The sequence below is a fragment of the Antrostomus carolinensis genome, unplaced genomic scaffold (genome assembly GCF_000700745.2).
Source record: "Antrostomus carolinensis isolate BGI_N321 unplaced genomic scaffold, ASM70074v2 scaffold4961, whole genome shotgun sequence".
Classification (NCBI taxonomy): domain Eukaryota; kingdom Metazoa; phylum Chordata; class Aves; order Caprimulgiformes; family Caprimulgidae; genus Antrostomus; species Antrostomus carolinensis.
This window is the reverse complement of record NW_010294663.1, coordinates 1-18,383: the sequence shown is the minus strand read 5'-3', so window position 1 is coordinate 18,383 and position 18,383 is coordinate 1. Positions and strand designations below refer to the sequence as shown.

The following is an 18,383-nucleotide window of genomic DNA, read 5'->3' as shown; positions in this document are numbered from 1 at the left end:
CAGGATGGGGCGCGGGGTTTGCCCGGGGCCGCTCTGTTCTGTTAATGTACCCAGTGAAGGTCAGACTGTAGTCTGGTGAAAGTGTAGAGGCCTACGGATAGTTAAAGAATTAAGTTATGGAGAAGGAGGGTGTCTTGAGCTGTTATATTAACAAAAAGGGGAAAAAAACAACCCAAACCAAAAACCCGACCAGAATCATCATCACCCTTGGTTTTCTGCAGTCATGTCTCTAACGTTTTCTGAACTTGTGGATGACCAGGCCTGAGAGGTACTGTGAGACCAACAGTGGCTGAATTCACTGAGTTTGTAGTGAGAACACAAGCGGGGATGCATTTGGAGGCTGCTAAAGGGGTGCCACCATTGCATCAAGCTCTTCAAAGGTTCAGCCAACGTTCATTTAAGTGGGCTAAGAATTACAACACTGTGTCTCTTCTGTCTAAGTATGTGGCTTGGAATTTCCATGGAGACTTCAAGCGTGGGCTTTGTTATTTGTTAGTTTATTAAAATACAAAAAAGAGTGCTTGTACTGAAGAACAGGAAAAGACTTGAGAGAGGGAAAGGGCAACTGTGAAAACGCATCTTTAACTGAGACTAACATCTGCAGTTTTTTCATGCGTCTTGCTTGTATTTTGCTCTTTGCTCACAGTAATCCTGTGCATTATTTTGGATCAGTTGTGTGGGTTTTATACGTGTTCCAAAATCATTTGGATTATTGCTTGATACCACATCTGGGTGATGCAGGCAGTGTACCAATAAGGCATAATATGTACATGAATGGTGATCTGTTACCTAAATAATTTTAGATCTTGCATATAGAACAAAATAAATTAGCATGTAACTGCAGCTCAGGGCAGGTGGCAACAAATAGGGAGAACCTTTTTAGGAGCAGGGTAAATATTCTGAAGAAGAGAGCAAGTAACCAAGTAAGATAATCTCTTCACCGAGGATAATGTATGATATGTTATAGAAAGCAGGTTTGTGATAGATCTCACACTGAACAGGAATTCTTTGGGGATAGGGTGATGACTACGTTGAACTGACAATTTGTGGGGTTTGCTTTGTTTCCACTCCTTTCCCCAGATATGCTCCACGAAGATGATGATTCCTGTAGTGACTATGGCAGTCGTGACAAACCAGGGACTGCTTTAGGAAGGATTGTGCTAGATGGGAATGTGCTTTTTCCAGATATTTTTCGTACTGATCATCTGTTGTTTTATGAGCGATTTAAAACTTACCAGGATTACATCTTGGGTAAGTCATTTCTCAGGAGAAAAAAATCAGGCAGTCAGGTTTCTTGTAGTGACTGTTTAAATGGAGTAAATTCCTTATTAAACTGTGAGATGCTCTTAATAACAGGGACTAGAAAAGATACAGGGTGCTGCCATCACTTATGTTGTAACCTCAGCTGCTCTACCTGGTGGACCAGGAGGCAATGGTTTTAATATGAGTAAATAAAACCTGAATGATTGAAAGGAAAAGGTGGCAATGCCAGATTCTGTGCCTTGTTTTAACTGATCTTACTAGAACTTTTTTGTGTGTAGTAGGGCTGTTTAAGATAAGGCACAGGTTAGCTGTTTAATAATACCACTGGCACTGAAACCTTCAGTACCTGGAAGGTTCAGTACGGGATCCCTTCTTCCAGAGAAGGACAAAACAGATGACTCTCCAGCTTTCTCACTACTGAGAGACAGCAAAAATGTTGATGGTTATCCTGAGCAAAACAGAATGAAGTCCAACTTTAGATATAGTAGAGGAACATTCTAACTGTGTTGACTTTCATTTTCCAATAATCTGGAGGACTTTTCTTTCTTTCCTTGTATAAGTGTACTGTCTTCAATTTCTTTTTAGCTGACTGCAAAGCTTCTGAGGTGAAAGAATTCATGGCTGAGTACCTGGAGAAGGTCCTTGAACCATCTGGATGGCAGGCAGTCTGGCGCACTAATGTATTTGAGGTCATTGTTGAGGTAAATGGAATGCAGTTGCTCAGTCATTTGTCTCCAATTAATATAATTTACCTCTCTAACAGAGAGGTCATTTATCTATGAAGTTTATGAGCTGGTTGAAAATAGTAATGTTTTCATATCTAGTTGCCAGTGATGGCTAGAGCAATAGGAATTTTTTTCAAAGGGCTCCTTGCTTGAAACTGGAAGGGGAAGCACCAAGTCAGTGCAAGTGAGCTGTAGGGTATAACTGTGGGCACGGAGGGGGTAAGTACTTGGTCCAGAGCTGGCTGTTGTCATGTAGTCTTTTCAAATGTCAAGATCTGATCATTTGTCAGGTGGTTTTTTTGGGGTTGGTGTTGTGGTTTTTATTTATTTATTTATTTATTTATTTAGTAAAATTCTTCCTTTTCATGCACCTTCATACTGGCAGTAGCTCTTCCACATTGCAAACCTCCTGCCAGTGAGTTCTGCTGGTTTGGGATACTCCTTTTCTAGGTCTCTCAGTGTCCAAGTCATACATCTTTGTGCAAACCTGGGATGTTCAAACTTGCAGTTCCATTACATGTTTGAAGAGGGAAAAACTTTGTACCCCCTCAGCTTTTCAGCCCAGTTAGTGACAAAATGGCTTTCATGGACCCAGACTACCTCTTTGTATCTTGTGGGCACTTTGAAAAATGAGCCCCAAAGGAGTCTCTGGGAACTTTAGGTATTGATTTGTTTGAGTCTGAGGATACAGCTTTTGCCATTTTTTTTAAAAAGAAACAAAAAAACCCCATGGGGAAGCAGCTTACTGGCCTTATATGAGTATTATGAGGGATTTGAACAGTTTTGAATGTGGAAAAGGCTCTGCATGTGTGGTTCTGAGAAGCTTAATTCTGGGGTGTCACTTCAGCTAAATGGATTGCCTTCGCTGTACTATGAAACGTGCATTGGTTTGTGTGGGTCAGCCAGCGCTTGCAGTATGGCCTGCTGACTTACACATGTCATATTAGCCTCACTAAGGTTCTGAGAAATCTTAAGGACTGTTTGTTCCAACAGGTTGTTGATGTGGAGTACTCTGCTCTGAAAGCAGTTGTGCAACTCAGTGAGCCTTTTCTGTGCAAGTCACAGGATAGCACCTTTACCTTGGAGTGCATGCAGGAACTCTTGGAGCTGAAGGAGCGTCAGATACCACTGCAGGAGCTGTGGGTTGTGTATGATGAGTCAGGAGAGTTTGACCAGACAGCACTAGCTGTAGAACATGTCAGGTAGGAAAACGATCAGTGTTTGTTGGTCTTGAACAATTACATTCTGGTAGTATCTAATGGGTTCTTGTGGTCATGCTGGTGGCTCCACAAGCCAAGCTTTCCAAAGTAAATCTGATTACTGGTACAAGAAAAAGAAAATCTGTGGTGTCCTCTGCAGCTGCAGGTTATCACACGATCACGAGGTACACTTAGCTGCTGGTGATTGTCAGACTTCTTTCTGTGTCAAAAGGGGGAAAAAAAAATAATTGTGTTGCTTTCCCTCTCTTCTCAACCCCAGATTTCCTTGGGCTGTATCACCCTGCTGCTTTTATAACATATTGGTGGATTTTTTTTTTGTTCTATTCTTCTTTCTTCTGCATTTTATCTCCTCCCCTAAATTTGTTTTTTATTCTGCATGTGTCTGTTCACATCTTACTATTTCTATTTTCCTTTCTTTGTCATATCTCTGTTTCTTTTCCATCCCCCCTGCTTTCATGTACTACATGCTGTTTGAAAGCTGTCTACAAGTAGGAAGTAGAACTGGATGAAAAAGCTAAAATAGGAGGAATGACCTTCCCATCTAGAATATGCACCATTTCAGAAGTGATGGGTGCAGGAGGGACAGGGGAGAAGAGACACATTCTGTTGAGAATTACTTACTAGTAGAGATCTAAGCTTGAATGATGGAGGTGACAAACTCATTGTCAAAAAGAAAGCTTGTCTGAAGGATGCCTGGCCAAAACCAAACAACCAAAAAGCCTCAGGATCTAAAGAGTGTAAGTCTTGTTCTCAAATTCAGCTTTTAGCTGTTCACTCTCTTTTGATGAAAGTTCACTCTCTTTTGATGAAAGTGGGACTCAGGCTATTAGGAATTTCGAACTTAGATACTCAAAACTCTTGATGCAAGTAAACAAAAGGTGAGAAAGATAACTTCTGTGCATACTAAATAGTTTACAGTAGAGTAGCATGGAATTGGAGAGAGATGATGCTTTGAGATGAATTCTCAAATTGGTTGCATTTGTGTTTCTGGTGCTGTTGTCTCAGGTAAATGTGACCCTTCTTTTTGTGATTGAACATTTACTTTGCTTCAAAAGGTTCTTCTACCAGTGCATCTGGAGGACCTGGGACGAAGAGGAGGAGGACGATTTTGATTACTTTGTGCGATGTGTTGAGCCTCGGTTGAAATTGTAAGTACACTTTTGATAGTACTAGGGTAGAACCCCAGGAAATGATGTGGGAGTAGTGACACACAACTAGATTAAAAAAACCCTCTTCACTAGTAAATCAAAGCAAGTTTGTTCTAACAGCATTCACTGCCTGCTTGTCAAAATTTTGTACAGAGAGTATAAGAGGTTGCCACTTGATTTCCAAACCCTCAGTTTTTCCCTGTAATCCCTGACCTTCCATCAGATGGCACTCCAAACCCAGTTTATAGCCTCCTTCAAATTGCAGGCCTGGGAACTGTAATCCTAATTAAAGCTAGCGTGGGATGCTTTGATACCTCTGGGCATAGAATAAGAACCAGAATGGAACTGAATGTAAACAAAAACTTGTAAATTGGTCATGCTGAAGGAGGAATGTGTGTATTTCTTTCCCTGGTGGGATTAGTTGGCATTAGGTTTCCTGAAGGTGGGTTTTTAATGCTGTCCTGCCATATGGAACTGAAGCAGTGCAAAAGGACACAATCTGGTTATATTCTTGAGGGTGCTAGATAACCAAAGCACACTGTAAACCATACCTGGACTGAATAATTGAAAAGTGATAATTTTTAAGTCTTTCATGAGTTATTTTTCTTTTTCTTTACTTATTATAATTTAGCATCATGAGTATCTGGAAGTTGGTGTGTCATTCAGATCCAGCTTTGGTACTGCTGTGATGCTGGGGAACACCATCAGTGAATATTTGTAAGCTACCTTGAAATGATGTTTAGAATATGGTGTTACATGTGCTGGAGTATAGCATATGGCAGATGCTTTATGAAGAAATTGTTACCCACAGTGTGACATTTGATGACTCTGATATGCCTGTGTTTTTCTGAGATCTTACAAATTGTGAGGAAGTGTTATATATGGAAACTGTACGTGTTTCTGAAGTGTTTAAACTTGTATGCTCCAGCAGATAGCTAATCTGTTGGGCTTTTGAAGCCTTATGGAGACTTTGCACAGAATGAACCCAGAATGCAATGATGTGCCACGGCATAATGTTCTTATTATTTTTTTGAACACTGTGAGTGGCCTTACAACCATTTTAGCAAGAATTCAAAATGCTTAAACAATATCTTCAAGCAGAAAAGTAAATGTTATCTTTTCTTATTCTCCCATACCATGCTTGATACAAAGCCTGTTCTCCAAGCTACACTGATGTTGATGCTGTCCTGTGTGTTGTGATCTAAGTAATGTGTCGGCTCAGAAATAACATTAACATTTAATGCATGGAAACATATGATACTTTAAACTTTTCAGGTCTCTGGTGTGCACTGTTTTAATGAGAACAGACAGTATCTTTACGCTGCACATTAGGTTGTACTAGTCTTCTGAGGCAAGCAAAGCTGTTATGAACTGTTTAATTAAAGCTTGAAAAAACAAGGTAGTTTTATGTGCTTTTACAGTGACCAGCTCTAAAATGTAAAGCATGCATTTCAGAGCCAAATTATGTATGACATTGTTTCCTTCAAATATTTAGTATTTCTATATTGCTATAAATTCTGCTGCTGTTAATCATGCTACATTAATTTACTCTGTTGCTTCTGATAACTCCATTGCCAAAATTTCGTGAGGCTCTTCGTGTTTCTGTACATGCTGTTTATTTGAACTGTATAGATAGTGACTGCTCTGACTACAAATCTTCTTGCTCTTTGCAGCCTGCGTTAAGTGTACCCTTTAAAGAACCTCTGAAAGTTGAGGGAACATCTTTGCCCTTATTTCATGTAGCCTCTCAAATAGAGCTATTTATATTGCATTTAATTGGTTCCTACAAAAATGGTGGGAGATAATTAAATCTTGTTTTATTTGTATCATTAATTGCTGTCCAGCTTTCTTGTAGTGACCATGATTGGTCCTACATGATTGGCCCTACAATTCTTGGCACAATCTAGCTGACAGATGTCCTCATCTTTCTGACTTTGGCAATGCAACTTTGGGCTGGCATTTTCAGGCTTGCTATTTCATTAGTAGAGGATACTCTTGGGATGGTGCAAAATTGACTATGCCCTGCCCTCACATCTTCATCTGGTGCTGGTAATGCCTTTCTTATTCATTCTGAGTTTTTGTCCAGGTAGTTGTTTAGATTGTTGCTAATAGAGACTTTGCATTGTAGGATTTTTCTTCTGTTTCAGACATGATTTTCTCAGGTTTTCTAATAAATGCTTCAAATTGTATCTAATTGCCTTCTAAAGGCTTACTATTTTTCGATAGCTGTGCTTATGCCTTTGTTTTAGAGTGAGTTTCTGACAGTTGTATTTAACCTTTCAAGGTGGATGGGCAACTATTTAGAAAGTAATACGTTTGTGTCCAGATTTTTGGTTTTGCTGGTTTTAAAAGCATTGCTATAGACTGCAGAGAATCTTGACTAAAGTACTGATGCAGAACTCCTCAGGTTCTCTCCAGGTTTGTATTTGATCTTTCAGAATTGTAAATACGAAATAGACTGACCCTTTTCTCTGAATTGCAGGCATTATGACATCCTTGAACACCGTGTGCCTTCTGGGCTTGTAGCTGATTACCAGAACTTGTTGTCTCAATGTGAAGAGCTTTACAGGAAGTTTTTAGATGTGAGGAACACCATATCAAGCAGTGATTCGGACTCAGAAGTAGAAAATGTCTCCATGGTGGAAGGACTAAAATTGTATGAGAAAATAGAGCACTTGAGACAAAAGCTAAAACTAATTGAGAATCCTCTGCTGAGGTACTTGGTGGGTTTGTGCAAGGAGGGGATATAGGAAACTATATGTGGACGTTCTTTACTGAAGAACGATCTCATGGCTTTGTTGCTCTTGTTTTAGGTATGTGTTTGGTTACCAAAAATACAGTGGTCTCCAAGCTAAAGGATTGAGGCCAACAGGTACCAAAATCACTCATATCGTATGCTTAACCGTGGTGGCAAGTCTCCTGCGTTCATTGATAAGGGACAAACTTTGCCCTGAATCTTGTGGTGAAGATCTAGAAATACAGGTACAGTTACAGGAATTAACTGTCTGTTAATACTTTTTTCTCCTTAAGAAACAATGTGGAAGAATAAGTTAATTTGTCATATGCAAGATACTGCATTTGCACAGTGTTATTTTTCTCCATTCAAAAAAAGCACTGTAATTTAAACAATAAATGGTAAGAAAAGATGATACAAATAATTTCTCTTAATTAATTTGTCACTGCTGAGTAGTCTATCCAAGCAGTTTCCTTCCTGTGTGTAGAATATAATGAGATAAACCTTGTACAATAGTTCCACAATAAAACATGGTAAGGCATAATACTTTGATTTAGTTTTGAAATACCTGTGGCTATGGATGCTACTGAAAATGATCTAGAGTTTGGAGAAAGAAATGTCATTCTGTTGCTTTAGTTCTCTGTAGGAGATACATTTATTTTCGATCAGCTATGTTTTAGTGAATTCAAACAGGACTTACCACTTCAACAGTTAAGAAGAGTCTGGATTCTTTGTGGCCAAGTGAAATCGCTTGCTGTATTCTGATGAAGTTTATGAATTACAGATGGCCAAAATGGAGCCACAAGCAAGGTCCTGGATTAACTTTTGGGCTATAAATCAGATTTTCTGACTTGGCAATTGAAAATACTTGCACTATGCTTGCTCTGGAATTTGCTGGGAAGCAATAAATGTGCAGTTTTTCTGTACTATTTGTTACCCTTCCATACAGAATTCCCCAGTTATATTTGTAATGGATATCAACCTGCCTTCTTTGGGCAAGAAAAAGGACCATGCGGACCCTGTATTTGCCACTGTAATATCTGAACTGTATTTTGAGATGACTTGCACCGGGAGTGAAGGGTTATGTCAGTGTTCAGACCAGCTCAAATAGGTGCCATGTTGTTGTTTTTTTGGTGTTTTTGGGGGTTTTTTTTGTGTTTTTTTTGAGGCACAGTTCAAATATTGGGCTGGGACCAAGGCCGTCTTGAGGTTTACTAGCTGGTGCATGTGCTCTTCAATCTGTGTCTCTGCCCCAGTTTTCTCATGGGGGAAGTGGACATGACACAAACATCAAAGGAATGTTTTAAGGCTGTTTTTGTCCTGCGTGTGCTATGATTCTTTAATTCAAAATAGAAATTGTGTATTATTGGTGCCATTAAAAAGGGTTTCTTTTAAGCAAAAGCAGCAACATTTAATTGAAAAGCAAGCTTTAAGGGCATAAATGCATCCAATTTTATAGCATTCTTCAGAAGCTGATTATATTGTTTGTCTTTTACAGTTTCACAATGATCCACTGGCAGCTGTAAATGCCTGTTATGAAGGAGAGAAAGTCATCATCTGTCCTGGTCATTATGTTGTAGATGGCGTGCTCTGCATTGCTGATTCAATTGAACTAGAAGGTAGAAGGTTTGCTAGCATAAACATCCTTAAAACAAAGTAAACTGAATGTCTTAAACTAGCTCTGCATAAGGATTTACTTTTTGTGGAGTTTGGTGGGGGCATTTGTTTTCTTCAGCGTGTTCCTATTTCTGCTTGTAGAGCCATATTTAATGCAGGATGGAGTAAACTGTTTCATTAGCCATAATTGCTTCTGCAAATAAACTGCAAATTTTGCTGATTAATAGCAAATTCATTATTTCCCCCTAACTATTTTTCTGGATAAATCCTGATTATATCAATAATAGGAAGGATTCAACAGAAACATGAGGGACTTAATTTTTTTCATCTAGGAAACACAAAAGTCATTCTTAGAGGCTTCAGTTTTTAGAGCCAGTAACTTAAGAGTACTTGAAAGATGTCCTTTGCATGTCTTAATATACTTCAGAGGTGTACTGTGAGGCTTACTGCCAGTATAGCACTGGTGAACACAGAGGAAAGAGCCAAGCACTTAGTTTATGGCACTTATTGCAGGTCTGTGACGTGGGGGGGTACCAATGGGAATCTGCGTTATGGGAAGCGCCTGGGTAGAGGAGGGAGCTGCTGATTTAACGTGTATTCATTCTGTAGAAACAGACACAGCATGTGAGATTCCATTTTTCTTGCAAAATATTTGTTGTGTTTGAAGTACTTCTGCCTTGTCTAGGATATGTTGCTATTTATTCCTCACAGTTCTTGATTTCTCAGTGTGATTACTCTGCTTCAGGCGTGCACAGTCTGTCGCGGTGTAATAGTCTGTATATCACTGGGTCTCATGCAGCTGTTCAGATACTTACTTAGCTGCATTTTTATCTTGTCAAAACTTCTTAATGGGAAGAAGGCTGTGAGTTTAATTTCCTGCTGTCCTGGACTTTTTCTTGCCCTTTTTGTTTTATGAGTGTCATTTTCTTTCTCTCTCATTTCTGTTGTGTATGTTTGGTTTATATAGATGTGCATGCTGATAGACAATGCACCTACAGGCTAAAGGTTCTCCAGAAAGTGCTTTATTTATCTGCAGGAATGACATTGCTCTAAAATTGTGTGGTGTGGTATTTATTGCTTTTCTAGTTTTGAGAAAACAATAATACAAATGGTGCAATAGCACACCTATTAAAGGATGAGCTGCTCTATTTTAAGGAGCAAGGCATATAAATAGGTATCTTTAGTATGAACCACTCTGAATAATGAGTATGTGTCAGGGTATTTCATCTTATCTAGACTCCTATTCAAGAAGTTTTTACAGCATTAATAGCAGCCAAAAACATTTGAAGTAGGAGCATCAAGAAAAATTTTGCTAATGCTAATCTGAGCAGCTGTCTGGTTTGCCAGCTTTCTTGGGATGGAGGGGTGACTCATCAAAGATTTAATGTCACTTTACTTGGTAGAGTTTTTATTTTTTTCTAGCCACTGTGCAAGTCAGTAGTAAGGTTGAAAGTAGGAGGATTGGTAAGTCAGGGATAAATAAAAGCTTACAAGAACTAAATCAAGTTAAAGCAGTAGCAACTGCAGGAAATCGTGATAAGGATAACTTTAACACTAGACAAAAAATGTGTAGCAAAGGCACCTAAGAACTTCCTGTCTGCTTGTACTGTAGTTGTTCAAGTTGGATGGGAACCTGTAGCATGAGCCCATCTTATATCTGCGATCAGTGTTAGAGGATGACATTGCCTTTAGCTCCTGTAGAGTCACTTGGCTTTCGGACAGGGTGTCTAGCTGTGACCACACTGTATTGAACACTACTTGACAGGAGGTGACTCCTCTCGTCTTTGTCTTGTCACCGGCTTCCTTCTTACTTCTAGCACCACTGCTTCAGAGGTGAAGTGTAAGGCAACTAAAAGCACAGTTCGAAAAACTGCAGGTAGTCTGTAGGGCAGTTGTTCCTAAAACTCTTGCCTTGGATAATAACCTCTTTCTGTAGTGGTGTGAAGTTAAACTAGATGTGCCACTTGCTGTCCTGTGGTGCTCTCTTTTTATGTACTGGAAGAAAACTGCCACCTCCTCCCCAGGGGTGGCCATAAATCGGTAGCCGTGGGAAAATATTTCTAGATAGTGTAGTGTATTGAAATATAAATCACTTAACTTTGCATTAAATTTGCTGTCTTTAAAACTTTCTGCTAACTCTTGTTCAAAGGTTTTTTTTTCTTTTTTTTTAACCTTTCTACTTGCATATTACAGTATTTATTTATGTACTTGGTTAAAAGCTAGCATCTTGCTCAGGCACTTCTTATCTGAGTTTGTGTGTGCTTTGAGGAAATGATAGGACTCATGCTGCTTTAATAGATGCTGCATTATTGCTTTCCTTATCATGATTCTTGTCAGTGACAAGCAATAAAAGCTTTACATGCTCATAAATTTCCCTGTAAGTGGTTGAATGCTGACAACTGTGGATGGCTTGGTAAATCAATGTTGGCATGTGCCTGTGAAAGTTTCTTTTTAATCTGAATTAATCTGGAAGCCCATGTAACATAGGAACATTAAATTTAGACCCAAGTTTCATTTAAATAGGGAAGTTGAGTGAAGCTTGCTAACAACAGGAAGTCCTTTGCACTTGCTTCCTTGTATTGTGGTGGTGCCTGCTTTCTCCCTCATGCTCTTTGGAACTTCTGCTTGTTCTAGTGAACTTCTGTACTTTGAAAGCAGACTGCAGGCCCCAGTGTGTCCTTGGTTACTGCGTCTCCAGGCTCTGTTGTAACTTTTGGGACAGAGAACTGGTCCTGGTAAATGTGAGCTCAGTTATCCTTTTGTTCCACTGTCTGAAATAACTGTGTGTTTTATTGTGTGTCATACAAGTAAGATGTAAACTTTTGTTTACATACTTGTATGACAAACTTTTGTGTTATACAAGTAAGATGTAAACTTTTGAGTTTGGTTTTCAGTGCTTGGACCTTGGTACAGCGGGGATTTAAGGTGTAGCCTGGCCACTGGGTGGAAAATCTTATTCAAGATAGTAGACCTCAAGTTTTAAACCTCCATATTTAATTTAAATGTCTGTTATGTACTGAGCACCTGACTGTTATTCATCAAACTTGCATCTTTCACTTCTGCTTTAAGGCTATGGACTGCCAGATGATATCGTGATAGAAAAACGAGGGAAAGGAGACAACTTTGTTGACTGTACAGGAGCCAATGTAAGGATCTCCAGTTTGAAGTTAGTGCAACGTGATGCCGTGAAGGGGATTTTAAGTAAGTATAAAAGCATCTTGACCTTTTTGTGAATCTTTCATAATTTACTGTTAGACTTAAAGCTGGGACCCAGTGTTAGAGTTTACTAGTTTTAAGAAAAAGTTGTAGAGAGGAGCCCTACAGGTATAATTTTTAACTTGATTGTAGTGTGGACATCAAAATAACTTCTACTCTTTGTCCTTTCAAGCTATTGTGGCTCTTGCATTTTATTCTTACACTTGCATAAGGTAATTTGACTTCATTTTTCTGCTGTTAAAGCAACCTGACTCTGAGGGCTGCACAGCCTATGTGAGGCTACCTGGAAAAGGAAATAATTTCTCCTTCCACCAAAGAACCCCCATGTCAATATTCAGCTATAGCTGAACCCAGCCAACTCTCAACTGAGGAATGACCTGGGCTGTAGAAGTAGTGTAGAACTTTGCTGACAGCACATTCAAACTGAGTCTCAAATAATCCTATGTTGTATTCAATAAATTTATTGGCCATGGCCTTCTGTCTTTGCAGAAGGTGCTGGTTAGTACTTTACCTCAACAGACATTTGTTTTTAAACATGTCTAAATGTTTATTAACACCTGTATACATGTGTTTAATATCTTATTGATTCAGAGGTCTCATAAGAATATAATGAAAAGAATAGTTGTGTCACTTTCAAAAATAAAAAAGCCAAAAACCCTCTGAGACAAATGTGTGACTAGTGCTCCCCTGCAGCACTGCTTATACTAGAAAAACAGCACGAGTTCAAACTGTGTGAGCAACTCAGTAAAATTAACCTGAAGTGAATAAAATTAAAATAGTGATTTTATCACACTCCAAAAATGCTACAAGTCCATCTATCTGTAGGAGGGCTTTGCCTTTGTGCAACTGGTTCATTAAACAATATTTGTTTTCTGTATATGTAGATGTCTATCGTGGGAAAACCACCCTGGAGAACTGCGTGTTACAATGTGAAACTACAGGCGTAATAATCCGAACATCAGCGGAGCTGTTAATGAAAAACTCAGATCTGTATGGTGCCATGGTACATACAAATTCTTAACTCTGGCTTATTTCCTAAATTAAAATAAAGGTTTCTACTTGGAAATAATACAGTCAGGAGTGGGGTAACTTCTGTAGCTCTTGAGAGAAACTTTGCGGATTCCTTTTGGACAGCTATGTGTTGTTAAGAGATTGGTCCCAGGGATCTTGTCGCCTACAACAGTATCCAGTTGATAGAAATCCTGCTGGTTTGTGTGTGATGTTATGAAAGTGATGTAGTAACAGGGGACATCTGTGAAATAATTGTTGCTAGACCGAGTGATGTCCTGCAACACTCTTAAAGTGATTTTCTGTTTTCTCTGCCCATAAATAATTTTCTCATTAAGCCTTGCATTTGTTCTGCAAATGAAATGCAGGAATGATCCTTGTCCATTGATTCTTACAGAAAGATGAAAAACACAGAATTGAACTCTAATTAGGACATTTCAAAGAACAATGAGGCTTTGAGTGTTGAGGTAGATGACTAAAGAACAAGAATGTGATGCAAGACTGTGCAGTTACTCTTTAACAGAGCCTTTATGGACTGGTGGCAATAGTATTATCCCTGGGGCCTCAGCCTTGGGTATTGCTGCTTAAGTTGGTTCACAAAGCTGTGCAGCAGGAGTGGTAACACAATTTTGCATTGCACAAACTGGTAGACAAACAGAAAGATCCACAATAGAGTTGTCAAGTTAAATGGGAAATGAGCCTGAACTATTTATGAACTGCCACTGATTTTATCTTGTAGGGTGCTGGTGTGGAAATATATCCAGGTAGTACGTGCACCCTGTTAGATAACAGCATACACCACTGCAGGGAAGGAATACTTGTAAAGGTCAGTTCAAGGCTGAATGTACTTGTTTTTCAAAAGCTTACAGCAGCTAGAATTAATGCAAATAACTTGTGTTTATTTATTGTGTTTATATAATTCTGCCTTATGGTAGAACACTTATGTGTCACGTATGATAATGGTACTTGTTTGCTTTGGGTTGGTCTACCAAAGCAGTATACTTGTTTTATTTCTTATCTACCATTAAGAAAATGCTTTTTGCAGTGCCACTTGCATAGGTAGATAATAAAATTCTAGCCAATGCATAGAACTGATTCTGCCTAAAACTGGAATATTTTGCATCCCTTTAGCTGGACATAACTAACATGCTGGGTTTCCATTTCTTTGCTGTAGAACTTTCTAGATGGACATTATGACATCCCGAAGATAACCATGGTTAATAATATGATCCATAATAATGAAGGATATGGTGTGGTCCTGGTTAGGCCAACAATGCCCTCTGATGTAAAGGATGCTTCAGCAGAGAGAATGAAAGGTATTTTTCTCTTCTTAGAAGAAACTCTTAAAACTAGTTAATCTAGTATACTCAGGTTTTTGGACTGCATAATTTGTGAACAAGTCTCTTAAATTTTCTAATAATGTCTAGATTTATTTAGCTGAAATAAATCTTCATAACTCAGAACACTGGATTTCCCTAAAGTATGAACTCGCTGCAGAGAAATACTGTGAAATTCTGTGCTTCATGGTGTGTGTGCACTTCCTTTGTAAAGTTCTTCTGTACCTGATCTGTGCTCTCTGCTAAGCAGAGCCTTTATGACTAACGGCTTCCTTGGCTCATACAGAAACAAGAGTGCGACCAGCGAGAAAGCAGATGCGGTTTCTCTTACAGCTCTTCTGTTTCAGGATAATTCTCTGCTCGTTTTTCTTTTGTGCAATAGAGCTGAGACATGTTCCCAGCACAGAATTTTTTATCTGTAGTAAATAAAATGTGACAAACGTATTTCTCATATTACATCTTCTTCAAGAAGAACAACCACTAAGTGCAATGTGTAAACCCACTGTAATTTTTTCTAATATCGTTATCACTTGGCAACTTGTCATCTCAAGAAGAAACCTTTTCCTTAAGTATCTTACACTGTATTTGGAATATGTGACTGTCTTAATTATCCAAAAAGTGAGTGGGGTCAGGTGAAAATGTTAAGCCTAAAGAAAATTTAATTCCAGGAGTCTTAAGTGATTTGAGTGTTTTACCTGATTGTTGATGACATTCTTATTGTTTCCTGACTTAGGGAATACGCAGCCTACCCAGGCAGGTGATGGGACTGCCTGTGTAGAGGGCTTCAGGCAAGAACAACTAACTGAATGTGTAACTGATGAGTTGGAATTTTATGAACCAGCTGAGACTTCTGAACAAACTGAAGGCAGTTACGAAATTGCAAATGAACTCAGGGCCACTTCTGCAAAGAAGAGCCAGATGCCCAAGAAAAGACTGAATGAACTGGGAATCACAAAAGCTGATGACAACTTAATGTCACAGGAAATGTTTGTTTCTGTTGCAGGCAATCAGTTCAAATGGAATGGGAAAGGAAGTTTTGGTACCTTTCTCCTCTGACTGTCCTGACTCCTAATGGCATTGCAGTAAGAGATTTGCATAAGCTGTTATCTTCACTGCTGCTTTCCAAGGAGTTAATCTATTCCATTAGCCTTACATAATGTTACTAAAATGTGACAGATATTTATGAATAGTATATATATTGCATGTGGAAACTTTGCTTCCTTGCTGCAAGTATGGATAACATGTTAGGAAAAAGAACTCTAGCATGGAGACTACGTGTATTCTGCTCATCTATGTGCTGCTGCTTTAATAGATCTCTGAATTTTTTTAGCTTATTTATTTAACTTCTTATTGTAAAAAAAAAAAAAGAAAAAATTATTCAAAGAAAGAAAATATAGAGAGGGTTCCTTGTGAAAGATGTGCAGCAATTAATGTTGTATCTTACTCCATATTTTTTTAAAGTGTCATTAGTTTGCAGCTGACTCCTATAAGATATTGACCCACTTTTTACATTGAACAGAAGCTAGTGAAATGTTCTTCCTTAGGAAGGTAGTGGTTGGCTGCCATGTTTCATACTTGAAGGGTTTTCTAGAAAACTTAGCATTTGGAAGGGCAGCATCATTCAGACTGTCTTTCTGTGCCCAGCTATTTACTTCCAACAGCTACCAGTGCCTGTGCACCTTTTCCGTAGGGAGGACAGCATCTAACTAAACTCCATGAATCTGCATAAAAAGGAATCAAAATAGATGTCTCTGTTAGTGGTATTCATACTGTACCTTTCAGTGCATTATTCTAAAATTTTTAAAACTCTGTGCCACTTGTAGCAGCTGAAGATTTGGAAATGAATGGAAAACTTAAAAAATTACTTTCCAATGCAGTCTTATCCGCCCGCAGCTGTGGAACATTGAGTAAAACAAAGGCACTTCACTGGGTCACTGCTGCAAGTTATTAGTTTTTACTTGAGAGAAAGATTGGAAAGATTCTGATTGAGGACTCTTCTTTCTCAGTGCCTCTCTGATTTTTAATTACAAATTCAGATGCCTTCTTCAAACTTCTGTACTGTCTTCAAGAGTTGTAGGTCAATTTTTGAACTGGTATGTGAAATGTATGTAGGAAAATACTAACTCCTAAGTGATTCAGGATGTCCTACGAAACAGAATCAAATACGGTGTTAAGTAGGGAAACACACATTGCCAGCAAACTGACTTTGGAATAATTTCTGAAAGTAACTTAGCAGGTGTATGCCTTCACTAGAAATGAATGTGTTGCCTAGAAGTGGATATGAATAGTCTGTTTCAGATTTTTCTCTCTAGCCATTCTTAAATTGAGATGACAATCAAAATTCACTTCAGTACGTGATCTGTTTTAGTGTGAGCAGCTGCTAGAAAGGAAAAGAGAAAGGTGTAAGTTACAAGCATTTTTTTCCCTTTATGTGAACAACAGAATTTATTGCAGCTTTCCTAGCCCACTGCTTCTGTTCTGTTCTGCTCAGGACACTTGACTTCGGGACTAACGTTTGCATTTTGATGAACATAAAAGCCATTGCAGTATCTGAAAGTGCACAAACCCATAAACATTTGCCGCTTAGTGACTATAAAGAAAGTCTAATGCTAAGACTGGCAGTGGTTTAGTACCTTAAGCGATTCATCAGGTCACAGGCTGTGTTTCATGCTTTGATGTTATGCCTTTATTTCCCGAGTGTAATCCTTATTAAAGGACTGGGAGTGAAAACTGATTTTGTGGTTCTTTCATCTTTTCAAAACCATAATTCTGAGAGAGCTGCCTTCATGATGTGTAGGTATCATTTCTTTCTCTTGCACTTCATTTTAAGGCTGGCTTATCTCTTGACAGCCTCTTATCTCCTTTTTTAAAATTCAGCTTTACATTTATGAAGATACCAATAAAAATGTAACTCTTCTGTTTTCAATACCAGCACAGTTTTGCCTGTGCCAGATGCCAACGGTGATTCTACTGCAGGTTGTCAGTAGGTCAAGGGCAAAACGTGAAGAGGTGAGGCTGCTAGTACAACTTCCAGCCATTTCCTTTGTGCAGGAATTGTATTAAAAAATTGTGGTTAAATTCTTGATGACATTTGAGCCTCATGAGACTAAGCTTTGAATGGAGCCTTTTCATCTTAGAGTTTTGTCCTTCCAATCACTTATGTCACTGATAAATGTAAGTTTATTTTGCAGCTTTAATTCCCCTTTGATATGCAGAAGGAGAAATGTTTAAATATAAAGGGAAAGAACTGTTGACTAACACAATGTTTGTACACTTAACTGAGTGATGCATTTTGTTAATGGATTAAATGTTTGAATTCATAAATTCAGTTGTTCCTCTGTAAATATTTTTCTTAATTTTTTTCTTACATTTTGAAATTTAAGATTTCTTAATTTTTTCTTAAAGGTATTTGATGTTCTAGCAATGACTAATGATCTACTCTCCTCTCTGTGAACATTCTCTTCCTCCTACATTATAAGCTAATTCCGTTAAAGAAAAGCTGTTGAAAACAGGTAGTTTCAAGAATTGTTTGAGCAGTTGTAAAATAACTTTCTCCCTATATATCTAGCCTGTTGTTCTTACACTTGCTATCTTTTACGCTTATTAAACATGCAATTAAATTTGTGCTATGGCTTACCTAGTTGGTCCTGGCTCCATTTTATTGTTTGTCTGGCCTTTCCACTATTTAGTCTTTTCTCAAAGCTTGGCACTCTTGAGCTTTGTCTTTAACCTTTTTCCCACCCCTTCATGTCTTTACTGAGTAGATAAATTACTGCTATATCAAATATTTCCAGGAGGAATAAGCTGCACGCAGCATGTCTTGTCCCTGCTTATCATACCTGAACCCTGGACAGTAATGCATGACAAATTTTGTTAATCCGACCTTTCTGACAGCAAATTGGATCTATATTCCTGTTTTCTGAATTAACTTTTCCCAAAGGATTCCTAGACAACACAGATTCTGGTAATTAAGTGTTGCAGCACTAGCATCTCCACTTTTCCTATAGTTAATACTCCTCTGTCTAAAAGCTTCTGGATTTTTTTACTTGGTTATGTTGAGACTAGTCCTTCTAGAAATACTTCCTTGTGGTGGCTTGACCCTGGCTAGAGGCCAG

At 38.5% G+C, this 18,383-nt stretch overlaps 1 protein-coding gene across 1 annotated transcript; it reads left to right on the top strand.

The window, feature by feature from the left end:
• The first annotated feature begins 327 nt into the window (after positions 1-327).
• SHCBP1 (SHC binding and spindle associated 1) lies at positions 328-15,324 on the top strand. Its single transcript, XM_010177693.1, has 13 exons — positions 328-475; positions 1,081-1,251; positions 1,849-1,964; positions 2,982-3,190; positions 4,264-4,356; positions 6,839-7,072; positions 7,170-7,338; positions 8,589-8,709; positions 11,777-11,908; positions 12,808-12,926; positions 13,671-13,757; positions 14,106-14,247; positions 15,002-15,324. Exons 1-13 carry the CDS (start codon positions 328-330, stop codon positions 15,322-15,324), a joined length of 2,064 nt encoding a protein of 687 aa, XP_010175995.1.
• Positions 15,325-18,383: the final 3,059 nt, after the last annotated feature.